General features: G+C 39.3%; 1 protein-coding gene and 1 long non-coding RNA gene across 4 annotated transcripts in view; one reads left to right on the top strand and one right to left on the bottom strand.

The window, feature by feature from the left end:
- Window positions 1-7,758, top strand: part of LOC144239296 (uncharacterized) — a 154,601-nt gene extending 146,843 nt beyond the window's left edge. The window contains exons 3-4 of the mRNA XM_077773336.1: window positions 1,624-2,080; window positions 7,226-7,758. Coding sequence (XP_077629462.1) covers window positions 1,624-1,895 — 272 coding nt within the window. The 3' untranslated portion in view covers window positions 1,896-2,080; window positions 7,226-7,758. The remainder of the gene's footprint in view (window positions 1-1,623; window positions 2,081-7,225) is intronic.
- LOC144239297 (uncharacterized) overlaps window positions 1-15,778 on the bottom strand; it is a 280,545-nt gene that overhangs the window by 11,793 nt on the left and 252,974 nt on the right. The gene's annotated exons all lie outside the window — the stretch shown is intronic.

Here is a 15,778-nt window from a genome sequence, read left to right as displayed (position 1 = left end):
GACTGAGCCAACTGGGTGCCCCAAAGAAATACTTTTTTAAAAAAAACTGTAAGTGATAAGAATAAAATAACTGCCTAAATAAAAGGCATAATGGAAACATTTCAGAAACCACAGTTTTCTCAGATTGGATAGCAATCAGCACAGTGGTTCATGAAGAACCAGGCTACGGGAGGGTTATATATGGTGGTTGTGATTTCTAGCGGTTGTTTAATACAATTACAATAGTTATTTTATGTATGCTGAGAAAGTTATACACCAAATGAAACAAGTTTCAGGGCACCTGGTGGCTCAGTTGGTTAAGTGTCTGACTCTTGGTTTCAGCTCAGGGCACAATCTCACCATTTTGTGAGTTCAAGCCCTGCATCAGGTTCTGTGCTGACAGTGTGAAGCCTCCTTGAGACTCTTTCTCTCTCCCTCTCTCTCTGCAGCTCCCTGCTCACACAGCCTCTGTGTCTCTCAAGAATAAATAAATAAACTTTAAAAAAAAAAACAAAAACTAAATGAAACAAGTGTTCTGTAATATTAAAAAAAAAAAAAAACATAGGAGACCCTGGATACGGGACATGTGAGACTCTTGGTACTATCTTTGCAACTTTCCCGGTAAATCTGAATCTATACTAAGATAAGAAGTTATAAAGAAACTGAAAGGCTTTTAGTTTCTGTCCAGCAGAATTTTAAAGAAGTCAAAGATCTCATTTGAGCAACATTCCTATCTCGGCCACAAAGACATCAAGAGCAGCTTAGTTCTCACTGTAAACTGAAATATCTAAGATCTCCTCTTCTAAATGGATTTTCAAGGCTCTCAGGAACTCTTCATGCTTCTTACAAAGTTAACTCCGTAATAGTGATCTGAAACTTCTGATCTATAGACAGGCAACTGACAAGTTAAATTAGGGCCACTGGGTATGAAGAAACTCTCTCAGAAGACCTAGTGCTTCCTTACTGGGTAGGGCTGCTCCACTGGTGGGAGAGTCAAGGGTGGTGTCACCTTGCAGATCTCTAGTCACCTGTGCTCAAGTCTGAAGGTGGCTCAGTGTCTTTTCACAAATTCACCTTGATAGTCACTTAAATATTTTCTGGGTGAAGCCCAGTCTGCAGACAGGGAGCATTATCTCTCCACTTCAGGAAGTGATGACTCTGCATCGCCAGCCCCAAATTACACTGACCTTTTTGATAGCCATGTCACAGCCTGTAGTGATAGTCAATTAGACTGCCCAGCTGACCCATAGGGTTTTTCAAGCACAGCAGATTAACAAGATTTTTTCCCCCGTCTCACTAAATGTCAGTATTTCTGATTTATGTCTCTATGCATTGATCTCTATTTCTTGGCCCGTTTATTTCTGGATTTGCAGCTTTTCCCTTTTAACATTCATTTTTTTTCTTTCATATAATTCTTAATTTGTTTTAGGAAGAAAGAAATAATTTCCTGCATTTAAGATTCTGAAGACCCCAAATAGCTCTGACATTTGCTGTTTTGTGAATGATTGGCAATCAAAGTCATACTTAAGATGTGATGAAAAGAGTATCCCCGTGATTTGAGATTTAGGGCCAGCTCTGGTATAATTATGATAATGATGAAGTCATTGCTTCCCCCCCACCCTTTTTTTTTTTTTGTATTTTCAGGAGGAGGCAGGATTCTGTACTTCATTCAGTTCATTCAGAAAGTCGGGGTAGATTTGCCAGCAGAAAAACCTCTGAAAAAGGAAGAACTTGTTTCTCCAGGAGAGAGCCTTCCTGGATGGAGATTTCATGCCAAGGATACTAAAGCAGTGACAGACCTAAATCAACCACCTCCAAGGTCCCATGACCTACCGGGAAAATGCCGAGAGCCATTTCTTCTGAAAAAGCCGTGCTCACACTCTAAAGCTGACATGCTCATTTGCTTTCCTGTTTAATTTGTCTTCATTGTAACAATCAACACCGCCATGAAAAAAGCAGGCGTTTGTTACCAATGGCTCAGGATCTCTTTCTTCTGCGCAGCTTCCAAAGATAATTGCATGTACCTCAGCAGATACGCTTACAGTCAATACTGCTCAAGGTATAAAATAAGATGGATACATCCACGTAAAGTTCCTGGACGGTAAGAAGTGTCTTACTCATCTATTTTCCAATGTACTCAGCAAAGTGCCCTGTTGTAGGTGCTTAAGAAATATTTGTTGCATTGAGTCAAATTATAGTGAGAAGAGGCATAAGCAGGCAAAGTGAGTATCATGCCAAATCCCTTAATTCCCTAAATCCACATACTGCCAACAACAAACTGTAAATTAGAACTGCCACAGATAGGTTTGAACTTCTGTTTAAATTCCTCACTAAGTTAGTGCTTCTAAATTTAACACCCCAGTCACATTCCTGGCAGGGGGATAAGCACCGGGATGGAAAATTAGAGAAGTCTAGTCTACTGCTCATCTTGGCATTACCTTTTGGCTGCAGAAGCCCCAGGGCAAGATGCATTATGCTTCTCAGCCTCATTTCCCTTACTTGGCTGTTAAGGGGGCAAAGAGGAGCAAAAGCCAACATTTTTAAAACACTTTAATCACTTAGAAGAAAATAGAAATTTTAAGGATACCCATTAACTCTTTGATGACTTTCTGTCATTGGCACCATGTTAGTAAATGACCAAAGGGTGGTTTTCAAAAGCAACATAGCAGGTATGTATTTTAAAGAGTTGTAGTCTGATCCTTGGAGAGGAGAAGATGTATGCTAACTGCCCATAGTTTAAATAGCATGGAGAGGAGAAGATGTATGCTAACTGCCCATAGTTTAAATAGCATGGAGAGGAGAAGATGTATGCTAACTGCCCATAGTTTAAATAGCATGGAGAGGAGAAGATGTATGCTAACTGCCCATAGTTTAAATAGCATGTCTACATCAGGATCATATGAAAACAACACTAGGGACTCACTCTGGGTGGCCGGGGCCACACACTAGCTGGTTACTAGGGGACTCCCCTTTTCCTAGACAGAAGGGTGGCACCCAATGGAATTGAAAGCATCCTCCCAAGCAGGGTCCTGAAACCCAAGCATGAGCACTGAAGCTTCCCAGCTGTCCCAGGTATCAGGCAGTTGGTAATCCCAGAACACACTGGTAAGTATCTGACACTCAAAATCCAGACTGCCTGGGGCTAAACAGCCTATGTATCCCATCATTAGTGAAGTCATTATCTTATATGCATGAAAAGAGATACCCACAGGTTCCTCTCCTGGAATAAAATCCACACTAGCTGATGCAGACTATGACCTCGCAAGCCACTTTATAGAGAGATGGGGAGATACACTGGTGGACTCCTTGTATTACTGTCTTTTTGACGCTTGCCTTGTGAATGTGTCCTTTCCCCTATAATTCTTATTCTTTTTTTAAAGATTTATTTTATTTTTGAGAGAAAGAGACAGAGTAGGAGATGGGCAGAGAGAGAGACACACACACACAAAATCAGAAGCAGGCTCCAGGCTCTGAGCTGTCAGTACAGAGCCCGACTCACGGCTTGAACTCATGAGTGGTGAGATCATGATCTGAGCTGAAGTCAGACCCTAACCTACTGAGCCACCCAGGCGCCCCTCTTATTCTTTAATACATATCCTCTGGTATTTTAAAAATCACCCAACCCCTTACTCCACCAGTAGAAATCTTTCAAGGACCTCCTGAGTTAACAATATCATAGAGAGAAAAGTATAGACTTTGGGCTTAAAATTTGTAACTTACCAATAAAAGCCCATTGATAAGTTATTTTAAGTTTCATGAGTCTCAGTTTCTTCTACTCTAAAATGGAATTGATAACAGCTTCAATTTGTTCTGGATATTAAATAAAATGATATGACAGGCTTTAGAGCAAAGTATGAACTCAATATTTGAGTCCTTTTCCAATGTCTCCATTATCTCCTACTACACTTATCTTTTAGTTCTAAAATTGCAGAAGAAATCATGGCAACAAGGGAGAAAGCACTGAGAAAGTTCCATCAGACCAGGACTAATAGTGGGGAGGAGCGAGGCATGGAAGTGAAAAGGAAGAAGGATGGCTTTAGAACAAGGGTGAGAGATTTCTGGGAAACATTTTCTTTTCTGGCTTCAGGTGTGCTTGGATATCACCATTTCTTCTAGGCCTAAGCAAAAGGCAATTGCAGATAATTTTTCGACCATTCTTTATTTATCCTTAAATAAAGATAGATATTGATGGTTTCTTTACTTCCTTGGGTGCCTGTGAGGTCTGCCTGGTAACCAAGGTGCATGCTAACAGGGGCCAAAGGATAGAATAGCATTTCACAACAGTTCCATCTTTGCTTTTGCAAAGTATAACTACTACGACTTATAAACCTCCCTGCAAACGATCTCACTTGGTAATAGCTCCTAAGACAAAGGCTATGCTGTCCAGAGGCTGCCATGATGTGTTTTCATTTATGACTCCATGATTTATATCAGGCAACAGTAGCAGCGGCTTCATAATCACTCTGGAATTCAGCTGAGATAGACTCATAACTCTTTAAATGGGTACAGTAGCTTTCAGGCTGTCAGAACAAAGGAGGAATCATTTATAATATCAGCATCTTAACAGGATAAGGAAACAAATGGAGTTCTGTACATACCAGAATGAGACAATTAACTCACCATTAATATGAGCGGCCGTGTTTTTGAGGCATGAAGAAAGACATGTCCAATCTTTCTGTTCTTTTATTTTAGTCTGTCTGACCTTTTGACTCAAAATACTCATTTGTAAATGACATGCTCAGCTCAGACCAAATATGAGTTCAAAGGCAAGAAGCTGTCATTATTGGGTATTTATCCTCAAAGTTGCACTGATTTTGCCATTTTTAAATTATATTAACTCTGCACCTGTACACCCCAGATCATAAAGAATCAGCTCCTGTTTAAGTTTTTGTCTTCTAGGGGATTTTTTTTAAAAAAATTTCTAATGTTTATTTTTGAGAAAGACAGAGTGCAAGCAGGGAAGGGACAGAGAGAGAAGGAGATAGAATCTGAAGCAGGCTCCAGGCTCTGAGCTGTCAGCACAGAGCCTGATGTGGGGCTCAAATTCAAGAAATGCGAGATCATGACCTGAGCCAAAGTTGGATGCTTAATTTACTGAGCTATCCAAGTGCCCCTAAAGGGATATTTTTATTTTTATATTTTATTTTAGAGAGAGCGAGAGAGCGTGATTGGGGGAAGGGTGCAGAGGGAGAGAGAACATTTTAAGCAGGTTCCACAATCAATGCTAAGTCTAATATGGGCCTCGATCCCACAACCTTGGGATCATGACTTGACTGAAATCAAGAGTCGGATGGTCAACTGACTGAGCCACGCAGGCACACCTCCCAGGGGATTTTTATGATGACTCTAAAAAAATATCTTCCAAAAGAGGAGAGACCAAGTCATTGCTTATCAAAGTTGGAAAAACTGAACTATCTTTTCCTTCTTGGCCCAGTCTCAGATGAGGGAAGATGATATAAGAAAACTTTATCTTCAACTTATATGGATTTTATAGTTAATAAACTTCACATATTGCAACTGGAGTTGCAGGTACAAGAGGTGAATGTACATATAAGGGAGACTCTTGTCACTCACTGACTATATCAAGGTACACGAAATGCCCATCTAATTCATGGCAGCAATGTGGAAAAGGCCCTGGATGTAGAAGTCAGGTATATAAGCCTCATCTTTGCTATTTACCGGCTGTAGTTTACCATGAGGACAATCATCCGGCCTCTCTGGAGCTATTTTCTCTTTTCTAAAATGGAATTATTTGACCTTGACGCTTGCTAGGATCCTATTCAGTTCTAACATTCTATAATTATGTATTCTTTCTTTTTATTCACTTCTAATTAAAAAAAAAAATAAACCAGGAATTGAGGCAGTCATACAGCAGAAATAATTTGGGATGTGGGCTGAAGAACAGAGTGAGATGCTACAGGAGAGATTCCAACCAAGAGAAATACCCTGAGGATTCAGAGTTGAAAAAGCCCAGGCAGGGCTCCCGGACACTGGAGACCCTCAGGGAGAAGATCCGGCCACAAATAGAAACCCTGCTTGCACTGCTATGTAAAGTTGCTGGGTGACGGGGCACATTGGGAACATCTAGACAAGCCCTGTTACAAGAAGCCCCGCAAACCCACCCTGAGAATACTGGCCACCCCATCCAAAAGAAGGGCTTCTCTAAGGGGCTGGAAGCATCTATGAATACTATATTTGCTCTTTTCTCAAACATGGCCATCTCAGAAGACTAACTCGTAGCTGGAGATCAGGACATTCATGGAAGCTGAAGGGAAAGATAATTATATACTCTTTTTTTTTTTCTTTTAATGTTTTATTTATTTCTAGGAGAGAGAGAGAGACAGTGTGAGCAGGGGAGGGTCAGAGAGAGAGGGAGTCACAGACTGAAACAGGCTCCAGGCTCCCAGCTGGCAGTCAGCACAGAGCCCGACGCGGGGCTCGAACCTACGAACCGCGAGATCATGACCTAAGCGAAAGTCGGACGCTTAACCCACTAAGCCACCCAGGCGCCCCTATACTCTCTTTTTCAAACGTTGTACCACTTCATAGTGGCAAGTCTGTAGAAGATCCATGAGCAATCAGATAAAGCAAAGGATTTAGTAGAAAATTGGAAGAACAAGGTAGGAAGAAAGGAATCTGGGTTTTCACTGAGAATGCTCAGCTGAGTGGTGAATAAACGTTCGCAAAAATGATAGAGAAAATTACTTGCAAGAAAAGGCTTTTGCAGAATCAATGATTTGTGACAGTAGTGGCTAAAAACTGTAATTAAGATGTCACATCTTAAGCATAAGCCTAGTTCTAGAAAAAGTAGTCAGTGGTTAATAGAATTTGAGGTCTTGGTCTTTTAGAAAAAGAAAATCAGCATTCTTGTTGTTACTCAGCATGAAGTTTCCTATAGTTCCTTATTCCAGTGAACATCAGAAACATCAATTCTGGTATCTCAGTTCACAGAAAACTAGATTAAAAGGAAAAAAATGTCCTAATTCCAGTGGTCACAGGATATCAGTAAAAAAAGAGGACAGAAAATGTCCCTAGTGTATTTGTTGGATTTGCCTTTGATAAAATAATGTTTTCAATGACATGATTGTATAGAAGGCAAAAATGGACATTTGTGATATAACTTGCTATTTTATTAAAACAGGCAATTTTAAAAAGATATGACACGTTTTGATGTCTAGCCATTTACTTTTTACTCAAAAATGCTAGAATTGGAAGATAACTTAAACTTTTCCTTTTTCTTCAACAGACTAATTTTGCATTAGATGAGAGGATGCTGAGCACTAGAATTGGTGCCCCTGGATTTGACCAGGAGAGACTGCAGGAGAGGCACCCGGAGCCAAGACCTTTTACTCTGAGTCCAGATAGCCTTCATTTTGCTCTTTTAAGCATTTCCCAAAGTCACTTTTTGTGCTTTTCCCTTTCATTTCTCCTCCCTATTTTTTCTTTCTTCCTTCTTCTCCTGCTTACCTATCATCTGGTTATTATTGTTGTTTATAATTTTGAAATTCTTAACAGAATTCCCATTCCAACAATTTGTATTGTCTCATTAAAGACTGCACTTTCCAACTTTAAAAAAAAAAAAAAAAAAAAGGGAGAGGGGCACCTGAGTAGCTCAATAGGGTAAGCAGCTGACTCTTGATTTCGGCTTAGTTCAAACCCCATGGGGGCGGGGCTCAGCACTGATAGCACAGAGCCTTCTTGGGATTCTCTCTCTCTCTGTCTCTCTCTGCCCCTCCCCCTCTCACTCACAAGCACATACTCTCTCTTTCAAAATAAATAAATAATCTTAAAAAAGAAAAGGCCACACTTTCCTTTTGAGCCCATTCTATTCTATTTTCTTTCTATTGCCAATTATTCTGACATATCAATCAATGACATTTTTAAAAAAAAAATTTTATGAGAAGTTGGCAGGATTAAGAAAAAGTGATATGGTGTGTAAGTATCATGAGAATTCAGAACATTCTGGTTAGAAAGTCAATGAAGTGATTATCCAAAATAGATCTGAAGAGATTACAGCAGCAGCAGCCTTTGGAATCGTGTGAAATTAATCATCTGGGAAATAAAAGAAAGCAAGAAGTATCCAGGGAGAGAGTCTCTGCACTGGAGCCTCTAAAGCTTTAGATGCTGATTCTTGGGCATTGCAGCCCTTGTGTGGTGCTAGGAATAATTCCTGGAAATAGTATTAGCCCAAATCCCACTAATACATGAGGAGTCCTGGGTGGAGGCTCTGGAAACTGAGCGACAGTTTGTGTGATTAACATAAAATATTATATTATCGAAGATGAATGTCACCTACAAATTTTAGTTGTCTCAATTATAGTCTGCAGCTGTTATGCAAAGCTAAAAATAATATAACTGTCACCATCAAAATGTATTTTTTTAAAGGCATGTCTATACAAATGGCACCGTGGTGAATGCTTTACAGATTGGGTAAATTTAAAGCCTCCCAATTTAAAAGTGGATGACTAGGTTCTCTCATGCAGCTGGTGAAATTTGCTAAGATCTTAATTCTTCCAAGACAAGGAGATATGTCCTCAAGGAGAACCAAGTTCTCTATTTGAGCATTCCTGAACCTCTATATCAGGTGTACCTTCTCATATAATTTATAGTATATTTGCTATGAATTCTGGTTTTACTTGAAGCCTCCCCTCCTTTGGGGGTTTTGACACATAATAAATTTCTTCATTTTTTTTCTTTCAAAACAATAGAGTTATTTGGAAGTAAATAAGAGGCAAATAAAAGGAAAGAGAGAAAAGTATAAATTATCATCATAATAGTTTTTACTTTAATTCTTAGGTACTTAAATATAGCCTCAGATAATTGTCATAGCAAGATACAGAAATGTCTTTTGATGAGAAAAACACCATAAATAATTTTTATTGTATATAGAAAATTTTATTACACTCTTTTGGTGAAAACTTCCATATTAATTCGTACTTTCAAAATTGAAATAATTGAAATTCATCTTACCGTATTTAGATTACCATATGCCATTTCTTCCCCCAAAGTATACAAATAGATATATATCTACAGCATCAAAATAATTACTAGATAGTGAAAAATTCGACCAACTAGGAAGTTGTTTTTTTTAAATGATTGCTTACAGATAATTTGACTTTTTCATACTGAAATGTTTGTACCCACCAGGTCACCAGGGTTTTGCTGTGCTTTGGACAATGCTAAAATATTAATATATGGTTGGTGCTTAGCAGCCTCACATCAGAACCACCAGATGTCAGAATAGTTGAACTATTGGGGAATAATATCTGAAGAAATAAATTCTACCTTTTGTTGTTTTGAAACGTAACCAATTAGGAGCTGAAAACAACAGAGAAGCTTAAAAATTCGAGATTGTTCTTTATAATAAACTGAATTGTGGATGAAACCAGCAGTTTATCTTTTAACTATTTCCAAGATGCTATTTTTTCTCTTTATCATAGTTACACATGTTTTTTGGAAACAAAGTGAAAGTATTTCCTCACAGCCTCTAATCCTAGCCTGCTGATCCTACAGCACAGGCCTTAGGTCTGTGTCCTGAGAAATGCCCTCCTCTCTATCTTGCAGTGTTGGTGGGTAAAGAAGTGACATGAGAGAGAAGAGGAGGACAGGACAATTTTGAGATAATAAAAACCAATGTCTCTATAAGACTCATCATGATGAAGAAAGACTCACATTTCTCTTCAGCCAGCATTGGGGAAGAGAGATATTTCCAGTCGCAGATACACTTCAGAGTTGATTAACTAACTAAAACCAGAGGCTACTTAGCAATAATCCTGAACACAGTCTGTTGTAAAATTGTAAAATATAAGTGAGGATGGGGCCACTGGGGAAGTGGTTTAAAGGAGTGGGGCTCTAAAAACAGGAAAGCAGGGTGGACATAAAGAGTGGAAAAGGAATTGTTTGGGGTTTTTCAGAAATTGGTGACCTTTAAAGGGCAGTTTCCATCACCTCAGGAAGGTCAAGCAGTCAAGTGTCCAGGATTAGAAGTTTTCAGACTTGCTGGTCAGTAACAGATGCAATCTGCTGTAACAAGGCTTCCCAAATTCCTGTTTCCAGAGCCTTGTTCCTCTGTGTCAGGTACACCCAACCTAGTCATCAGCGAAGCCTCCTGCTGACAATCTGCAAGAGGGTTTTCAAGGCAACAGCTGGAAATCTTATTGTGTTTGTTGTAACTGCTCTTCTTGGAAAGAGACTCAAGACCCCATGGGCATAGAGAGGAGCCTGTCTCTCTGCTTGGCTATAAAAGAAAGCATCCCTGACCACCCTCATAATCAGCCAAGTTCAAACACAATCACACAAGCTTCAATTCTGCAAATTTCACAGGCTATACAATTTAAAATCACACTGAGCCTTAATAAATAGGGGTCATCTAATCAACTTTTCACATAATCATTTAAATGGGGGACATCTAATCATTTCCTGTATCGAATTCTTAAGTTGAATTTATGAGAAATGAAAAAACAAACAAATAAGCAAACAAACAAAACACAGCTCTTGGAGGGAGCTAGAGATTCTCATGAGGAACACAAGACTTCCGATTTCTTATATTCTTTTAAATTCACTTCTCTGGTTTTTTTTTTTTTTTACTTTTTTTAGTCAAAGAGAATACTGTCATTCTAGATATTAATAAAAACTTTCACAAATTGCTATTTATTGAGTGCTATTTATTGGAACTGTGCTCCAAGCACTAGGCATTTCACATTCAATACATTGGATTTTTATATAAACCTTCTATAGTAGGATTTAGCAACAATGGAAGAAACTGACAATCAAGATTGGAACAAAGGGGGCTCCTGGGTCGCTCAGTTGGTTCAGTGTCTGACTTCAGCTCAGGTCATGATCTCATGGTTTGTGGGTTTGAGCCCTGTGTCAGCCTGGGGCCTGCTTTGGATTCTGCATATCCCTTGTCTTTCTGTCCCTCCCCTGCTCTCTCTTTCTCTCTCTCAAAAATAAAACACTAAAAAATGTTTAAAAAGATTGGAAAGAAGGACTTTAATGATACTTTTCCTTTATATTATTTCCAGCCTTTCAGTAATACAAGCAATGCAGCAGTGAGTAAGTATCTTGTGTCTCTGTAAACATATGTCACAGTTTCAAGTATCTAGTCATAGAAGCACTGGCCATAGATTCTCAATCACTTTGATTTATTCAGCTCTGGTTTACACTTTCATCCAATGGTAATTAGATGTTATTCTCTGTACCAATATATGGATCTAGCACCAAGGATGGGCATAGGAGTGACTCTGTTCACCCAGAAAACTTTTGCTTCCTATCCCCTCCTGATGAATTCAGACTCTACTGGGGTCCTTTTTGTCAGATTGAGTGTTTCTACCAGAAGATTCAGTGAAGGTTTCAGTTAACCTAAAGTTATAGCTCCTGCCTGCCATTTTGTGCCCTTCATCACATGAGACAAACAGGAAAAGGGAGGAGAAGCTGCTTCTAGCAGAGGTATGCAGCCCAGGTTATTATGAGGAGGTAGGGTTGCTGCTCACAATTGGGATAGAAAGGCATATGTGGATCAGACTCAGTCTCTTTCCAGTAACTGGGTCCTCAACACCTCAAGAATAAAGGCCTGAGTTTCTGCATTAGGCTGGTAAGTGTTGGCCAAGAGTTAGGGGAATCTAAATGGAAGAAAAGGCAAATAATGTGTATCAGCTATGGCCTTAGGACCAACTGTAACTTTTCTACTAAATCTGTTGTAAGTGTATTTTCAGAAATTAGAATTTTGAGAAATGACAGGTCGTAGTAAACTTCCTGTTGGATCGAGTGAATCAGGGGAGTGCAAGGAGATTGCATCAGTGCTATGTGCATCTCTGTTCTCGTGCTCTAGCTGACCTCCATGCCTGCATCTGCAGCTCTGTGCCTATTACTCAGCAGGCCCTGAAGGACAAAGGAATTATCCCTCTTAGGAGCAGCTCTCAATCAATGATTCTCTGGAATTTGTGTGTACATCTCCCGGGTCCCCTGCTCTTTGGGTGGAATCATTCTAATGTGGGTGTTTCCCTACAGATGAATCTCCAGTTGTTTGTAACAGCTGGCTAAGTAATGCATCCTATAATGCTTACTGCATCACTGGTCCTCTTTCTTACTGGTATTATTTATACCTCTGGGCCTTAAATCCTTGTCTCACCTCCTCCTCTGGAAGAACTCCAACTAAGACACAGGGTCTCAGCTATATGCAGGAATCTCCATTTCAGCTCATAAAACTCAAGGTCATCTCTCTATACAGGAGCAGGCCTATGTATGTATCTGTTTATGACGGGCCAACAGAATACCAACCTTTACTTTGGGTTCCTTTTTGGTTTTTGTACCACCATATTTCCTGTCTGTGCTTTTTAACTTTGCCTATGTTTAATGTGATTTTCAGAATAAAACTAAAATGATGAAGTATCATGTCCCTTCTATTAGACTGACAAAGATGAGGACAGTGGATAATGCCAGGTGTGGGCAGGAATACGAGGCCATAGTCCCTTCTATTAGACTGACAAAGATGAGGACAGTGGATAATGCCAAGTGTGGGCAGGAATATGAGGCCATAGAATATTCACGCACTTCTGCTAAAGGAGAATACTGGCACAGCCATTCTGCAGAACAGTTTAGCAGTACTTAGCTACAGTAAGTTCCACTTACCCTCTGAGACCTAGCGATTCTGCTCCTATGTATCTATCTTCCAAAGCAATGTTCAGTGGATCCACAAGAAGATGTGCGTAAGAAAGCTCCACACAGTAGGGTTTCTCACCTGTTTGCTTCTGCTGTTGTTGGTAAGAAATTGCCACCAATGCAGGCATCTACCACAAGAAAAGTCAATGGCAAGATGTGTTGCTGCTCATTCTGTAGTATACGTGTCGGGGAAGCAACAGACTAATTACATACATCGCAGCTTGGATACAGTTTAATGTTCTTTTTGTTTGTGTTGTTTTGTTTTTTATTTCGGAGAGACAGAGAGAGACGGCGTGAGCAGGGGAGGGTCAGAGAGAGAAGGAGACACAGAATCTGAAACAAACTCCAGGCTCTGAGCTAGCTGTCAGCACAGAGCCCGATGCGGGGCTCGAACCCATGAGCTGTGAGATCATGGTCTGAGCCAAAGTCAGACGCCCAACCTACTGAGCCACCCAGGCGCCCCAAGGATATATAATTTAAAAATATATTGCAAGATGAATAAAACAATCACAAAATCTTCTTTATCCATTCATCAGTCAGTGGACATTTGAGCTCTTTCCCAAATGTTCTTTTCCAGATGTCCATTGACTGGNAGCTAGCTGTCAGCACAGAGCCCGATGCGGGGCTCGAACCCATGAGCTGTGAGATCATGGTCTGAGCCAAAGTCAGACGCCCAACCTACTGAGCCACCCAGGCGCCCCAAGGATATATAATTTAAAAATATATTGCAAGATGAATAAAGCAATCACAAAATCTTCTTTATCCATTCATCAGTCAGTGGACATTTGAGCTCTTTCCCAAATGTTCTTTTCCAGATGTCCATTGACTGGCGAATGGATAAAGAAGATGTGGTACACACACACACACACACACACACACACACACACACACGCACACACACACACTGGAATATTACTCAGCAATCAAAAGGAATGAAATCTTGCCACTTGCAACAACGTGGCTGAAACTAGAGTGTATTATGCTAAGTCAATAAGAAAAAGACAAATATATGATTTCACTCATATGTAGAATTTAAGAAACAAAACAGATGACCATAGGGGAAGGAAAGAAAAATAAAATAAGATTAAAACAGAGAGGGAGGCCAGCCCTAAGAGACTCTTAAATACAGAGAAAAAAACTGAGGGTNCACACACACACACACACGCACACACACACACTGGAATATTACTCAGCAATCAAAAGGAATGAAATCTTGCCACTTGCAACAACGTGGCTGAAACTAGAGTGTATTATGCTAAGTCAATAAGAAAAAGACAAATATATGATTTCACTCATATGTAGAATTTAAGAAACAAAACAGATGACCATAGGGGAAGGAAAGAAAAATAAAATAAGATTAAAACAGAGAGGGAGGCCAGCCCTAAGAGACTCTTAAATACAGAGAAAAAAACTGAGGGTTGCCGAAGGGGAAGTGGGTGGGCGGATGGGCTAAATGGGTGATGAACATTAAGGAGGGCACTTGTTGGGAAGAGCACTGGGTGTTATATGTAAGTGATGAATCACTAAATTCTATTCCTCAAACCATTATTACACTATATGTTAACTAACTTGGATTTAAATAAAATTACAAAACTAAAAAAAAAAAAAAGAAACCAAATTAGGACAAAATATGCCTGCAGGTAGGCAATAGTGTCACTACTCTGGTATCTTTAGGTCCTGTGATCATATGAACCACAAAGTTTAATGCTACTTCTCTTGGGGCAGAGTTAGTAATGTGCAAATGAGAGGTCTCCTAGCATCTTAAATGACAGTTCTGTTATCCCTGTTATACTTCAGGATTTAATGGCATTAAAGTTTAGGTGATCTGTTAAAAAAAAAAAAAGAAATCCTAACTAACAAGCTATATAATATAGTTCTTATGTGTATGTTAAGATAGGCATATAAACAATTCATCTTCTATAGCACACACTGTTTTCTGGACAACAAACAGTTGGGGGTGGGCAGGAAAAGAGGAAATAGGAATGGGAAAAAAGAAAACAAATGAACAAAATAAGAACTGGGCCTGTGAAGACCAGTGATAATGCACCAAGTACTGACAAATTAAGATTAACCTGACCCTTGGCACCTAAAGTAAAAAAATAATAATACTGTTATGTATTTTGAGTATTTCAAGCATTTCAAGCACAGGTTTGCTGCAGATGGAAGTTTGGTACAAGTGAAGTTTAAGGGTTGGAAGTACTTATAATTCATTTAATAATTTCCTGGTGGTGGCTATTAGTTTGGTTCCAATTTTCTTCTATTACAAATAGTGCTGCAGTGAGTGGCCTTCTGTGCCCATGTGCCCATCTATGTAGCGCTGCTGTGAGAAGCAGTAATATGTAATGGGTAAGAATGCAGGGTTAAGTTGGAATCCTGGCTCCATTACTGTGTGCCCCTGAGCAACTTAGTTAACTGCTCTAGGCCTCAGTTTCTTGAAAATAATAGTACCAACTTCCAAAAGTCAGGGCTGCTAATAAAATGAGTTATGTGTGCAAGGCATTTAGAACAATGCTGGCACACACTGAGCACTCAACAATATTAGTTATTATTAATCTTATTGTTTTAGCATGTATTTCAATAGGATAAAATTACAGATATGGAATTTCTTGCTTATGAGGAACACATTTTATATGTTTATACATTTTTAAAATTCTCAATGGCCTGTATCAATTTAGTCTACCACCAAAGGTGCCAAGAAAATCATTGTTCTATACTCTTATCAGTCAGATATCTTCATTCTTTTTCATTCTTTTTTTTACTATTTTACTGGAAAATAAAGCATGACATTTCCCCTTATATTTCCTTTGTTACAAGTGAGTAGGTGGGCCTTTTAAACTTTTATGAAATATTCATTCAAAAACTGGCATATTAACAAAATAAATCCTAACCAGTTTTAGACAAAAGCAGCTTCAATCAGCTTTTGTATCTATTTGGCTTATGACCTGTAATAGATTCAACCAGTGCTAAGCTTAGCATGAAGCAGCCCTGGACCCTCCCTTACAGATTCGGCCGTTATTTTCTTTCTGGCCAGATGGGCTATTGGGAGATATAAATGACCATGATTATATCAGAGGTTGTTGTATTTCTTCCCCTAACGTTCATAAACATCATCTTGATTAAAATCAAATCTCCAAAGCTG

The sequence above is a fragment of the Crocuta crocuta genome, unplaced genomic scaffold, assembly GCF_008692635.1.
Source record: "Crocuta crocuta isolate KB4526 unplaced genomic scaffold, BGI_CrCroc_1.0 scaffold16, whole genome shotgun sequence".
Taxonomy (NCBI): domain Eukaryota; kingdom Metazoa; phylum Chordata; class Mammalia; order Carnivora; family Hyaenidae; genus Crocuta; species Crocuta crocuta.
The sequence above is the reverse complement of the archived record's forward strand: the minus strand, read 5'-3'. Positions and strand labels throughout refer to the sequence as shown.